The sequence below is a fragment of the Eurypyga helias genome, unplaced genomic scaffold (genome assembly GCF_000690775.1).
Source record: "Eurypyga helias isolate BGI_N326 unplaced genomic scaffold, ASM69077v1 scaffold26050, whole genome shotgun sequence".
Taxonomy (NCBI): Eukaryota; Metazoa; Chordata; class Aves; order Eurypygiformes; family Eurypygidae; genus Eurypyga; species Eurypyga helias.
Window position 1 is genome coordinate 15,505 of NW_010225412.1, and position 3,961 is coordinate 19,465.

Consider the following 3,961-nt stretch of genomic DNA (forward strand, 5'->3'; position numbering starts at 1 on the left):
AATTTAACTCTAACCGTAGCAAATTGTTTGGAATAGACATAAAATGCAAGTTTCAGAGCTGAAGTCAATGTCTAGGTGAGAAAGAGATCATGAGAAGATGTTTCAATTGGGTGGATTCACCTCTGTCTTCCTACTGCATAGTTAGTCCTCCAGAGCATTTGGGAATGTAGCGACTGCTGTCAGGAAACAGTCTGTTCACACATCTTAATGCCTCCCACTAAAGCTGATCTGTGATCTAAGAAGAGATAGAACCTTTATAGCCAAAACCACTGCAATAACGTAGCTCACTAGGAGAATGTCTACTTAGAACACTGTTAACTTGGTTTGTGCCTTGGAGAAGAGAGAAACCTAAGTATTTTGGGATGGGGTGTGGGATGGGAGGAGATGGGAGAAGCCTTACTGCCCACAGGCACGCTTTCAGTACAAAGCTTGCTGATGGTGAACCACATGGAGCAGAACAACATACATTTCCTGAGCTGGTCTTTCTCTTCACTGGCAAACATTGCTCCTAAAAAAAAAAAAGGTACCTAAACTAATTCTAGAGAAGAGTCTAGATTCTTTGTGTCTTTCAGGCAAATAGAACCTCGTCAAATGAGAAGCAAATGGTGGAATAGCACAGCAGCAACAAAAGCTCTGATCTGCCAGTCAGGGCGTACTGCTGTTCTCATGCAGGGCCTCGACGACTTTAATAAGTCTGCACAGAAGCAGAGCAGTCCCTTTGTACACTATCAACTACGACACCAGGACCTACTTCAGTATTCAGCTCCACACCCCCATCATGTTGGCAATAATTCAGAGTTGGTGAGACAACTTGTAAAGGGGAAAAAAAAAAAAAAAAGCAGTGTTTTAAAGCTCTCTAATTTAACATTAGATTTTTATGTGTCTAACATCAAAGCATTTTTTCACTTCTACTGAATCAAAATTAATCACTAAGATTACTACAGTAATTTATGTTGGAGATTATTAAAATGAGTGTTTTATTAAAATCTGGTTTTATTAATAAAACACATTTAGGCTAAGGAATCATGTGAGTCTGCTGTTAGAGACTATTAACTGGGAACTGGGAGTTAATCATAACAGTCATGCTGCCAGGTCCTTTGACAGCAACACACACTGGGTTTGTTTCTGCTTCTACTTTTACTAGCATATTCAAAGTCAATTAGCTACCCCACCACACGAGCGGTCAGAGTAACTCCTGTAAAACAGGGAAAGGAAACAAAGGTACATACATGTCAGTAGTTTTACACAAAGAAAGGCTAATCCAAGAGAGACTCACCAGCCTGATTAGTTGTGATGCTGACAGCAGCAAATTGCCTGGAGAGCGTACTCAAGTCAGATACCCCGTTGACTGCATCAATCTCAAACGTGTAATTGGTATGTGCCAAAAGGTCCACCACCGTCACCGTGGTGTTGGTGAGTCCAGTCTGACGGGGTAAGAATCGCACGTTGTCACTACACGGCTCACACATCTTGATGTTTCCTCCACATTTTTTACAAATGATGTTGAAAGTGACATCTTTCCGACCTCCAGTGTCAAGAGGCCAGCCCCAGTCCAGGATAACAGATGTCTCATTTATGTTAGAGATAACATTTCTTGGAGCAGATGGCGGTCCTACAAAAGGAAAAAGGAAATCAGAGGGATGAGATTTTCTGTAGTCCTCTAAGATGGGAGTAACAAGGGAACAAAAATACGGACGTCAAAAACATAAATAACCAAACTCTTCTAGTTATTTCCTGTAGAGACTCCTGAAGAACTTCTCTGGACTACAGACCTAGACCATCAAGGACCATGTTTTCTTATAGGCAGACAGTATCCTCAGGCTGTAGCTCAGGACTGAGGGCTAAAAAGATTGGTAACAATTTAAAAATCCTAGCTCTCTTTCTGGAGGCTGACGGAGAACAAGAAGGAGAAAATGAAAATCAAAAGACATAAACCCAGCCCACCAATTTTTGGTAGCCTGTCCAACATGTAAGAAGACATGGGAAGCAGTGGATGGCTGACTGGATGGGACATGAGAGGAAGCAAGCAAGCTGCTGAGATACAGATGGAGGAGCAAGAATGACAGCCCCGAGCAGAATGATGCTACTCACTGGTGCAAGCCATGGATGGAGGGTCTTTCTCAGAGCGAAAGTAATTCTTTTCACACCTGCAGTTCAGAGACGCATCTTCGTAGGTAGAGCTGTGAGGTGGGCATTTGGCACACTTCACGTTGCCGGCAGAGGCTTTGTAGAACCCAGGTCGACAAGCTGCAAAATAACAGGAGTAAAATTTTAAATTCCAGGGACATCTCCTCAGTTTTATCCAGTGCCTTTGTTACTGTTCTGGGACCAATCCATATGTAGATCAAATTTTGCAGACATTTACAGTCTAAAAATTACAGTTTTTTCTCCTAATGAGAAAGCTGATGGAAATAAAATTCCTTGGTAGAATGGAGCTCTTCATGCATCAACTTGGATTTGCATTTAATTTTGCCTGGAAAACAAAACAGTGTATTGCACCACTAAGAAGAAATATTTTCTGTGTTGCATTTTGAGAATTTCACTTATTTTTCACCTCTTCTGGTTAATTTACTAAAACATTCACCCTATCCTGCATAAGAAACCAATTTTATGCCCCCTGTGCTGCCAAGGTTTGCTTACAAGGGCATGCTAATTGTAAACTGTGTCTCTTCAGTACAGCAGGACTAAGCAAGCCAAACCCAAGAAAATAACCTGAACAGTGAAAGATTGATCCCAGTTCTAAAGGAACTGAAGGGTCAGGCTCAGTGAGACGCTTCTGATACTATCAGGAACTCGCACGGTCTGTATGGGGAGAATGCTTTTGACAATAAGACAGTCCCCTAGGGATGGTGCTTGAGCCCACAAAAGCTGCTTGTAAAAGACTCCGGGTGGTGGTGTTTCATTAACACTGTCACCCTCCTGTTTTGACTCCTGTGGCATTTTAGACTGATTCAGGGTCACGTTTGCCTCAGAAGAAAACAGTCTTTGAAGTAAGTTACAGAAATGAACAATTTAGCAAATAACCTTTCCTGAAAAACCCATGCAGTGAAATAACACTGTTGACTTCCTTCCACCAAGATCATGTCGCCATTTGAAAATTAAAAAAAACCCAAAACACCCACAACAAAAAAGTTAAGAATAAGCAGACTCTACTGTTCAGCTGCTGCTTCCCACCAAGACAGGCATCCTTTTCCAAATGGAATTTACCAAGTAAAAACGTCGGGGCTGACACTGGTCATCCACAGGTCTGTACTCCTATCTACAACTACCATACAGAAACAGACAAAAGGTGTAACAAAAGGGAGCACGTCTTAAAACGCATTTGACTTTTTTGCTACACTTCGGTTCCACAACAAATGCTGTCTGTCACACAAGCAGACTAGGAAAACCCCAATACATTCTCATTACAAATATAATGTAAAAAAAAAAAGTAAGAAAAAACACCCAAGACTTCATTTTGTGTCTGGAGCCCAGACAGTTAAGCTTACATAAAATTGCCCAGAACCTGTCACTGAATTAAATGTTAATTTGAAGCTGAAAGAATAGATTCACCAGTCTTAGCATAAGCCTAAACAGGGACAAGCTTCTCACTTTGCTTATGAAGACGAACCAATTCATAAACGTAGCATAAAATCCAAGATGCAAGACTATGTGGTCTTTTGTGTTCACAGAGAAAAGGGTTTGGATGGGTAGCCTGAGGGGGGAAAAAAGTCAGAATAAAAACCCCAGCATCTTTGTAAGTGATGAAGGAGAGGAAGAGGCTGCAGCATGAAACCGGATGTTCAGTTTTCACGTTCTCGTCTGTAACCAAAAGCTAACTGAATATCTGTGTTAGGCAAATGTGTTAATTCCTCGTGCCAAACCTCTGCGTGAAACACACCGGCAAGTAGAGAGAGAACAAACCCCTGCCCTGTCATATGTCCTCCTCTGAAACATCTTAATCATAGAACCATAGAATGGT

General features: G+C 41.5%; 1 protein-coding gene across 1 annotated transcript; it reads right to left on the minus strand.

Moving 5' to 3' along the window:
• Positions 1–955: 955 nt before the first annotated feature.
• LOC104507977 (ephrin type-A receptor 3-like) lies at positions 956–2,247 on the minus strand (the record flags this gene model as incomplete). The annotated part of the gene is made up of 3 exons (XM_010149436.1): positions 956–1,195; positions 1,277–1,612; positions 2,092–2,247. Coding segments are annotated over 3 exons (524 nt in total), but the record flags the coding sequence as incomplete, so codon positions are not given.
• Between the last annotated feature and the right edge of the window lie 1,714 nt (positions 2,248–3,961).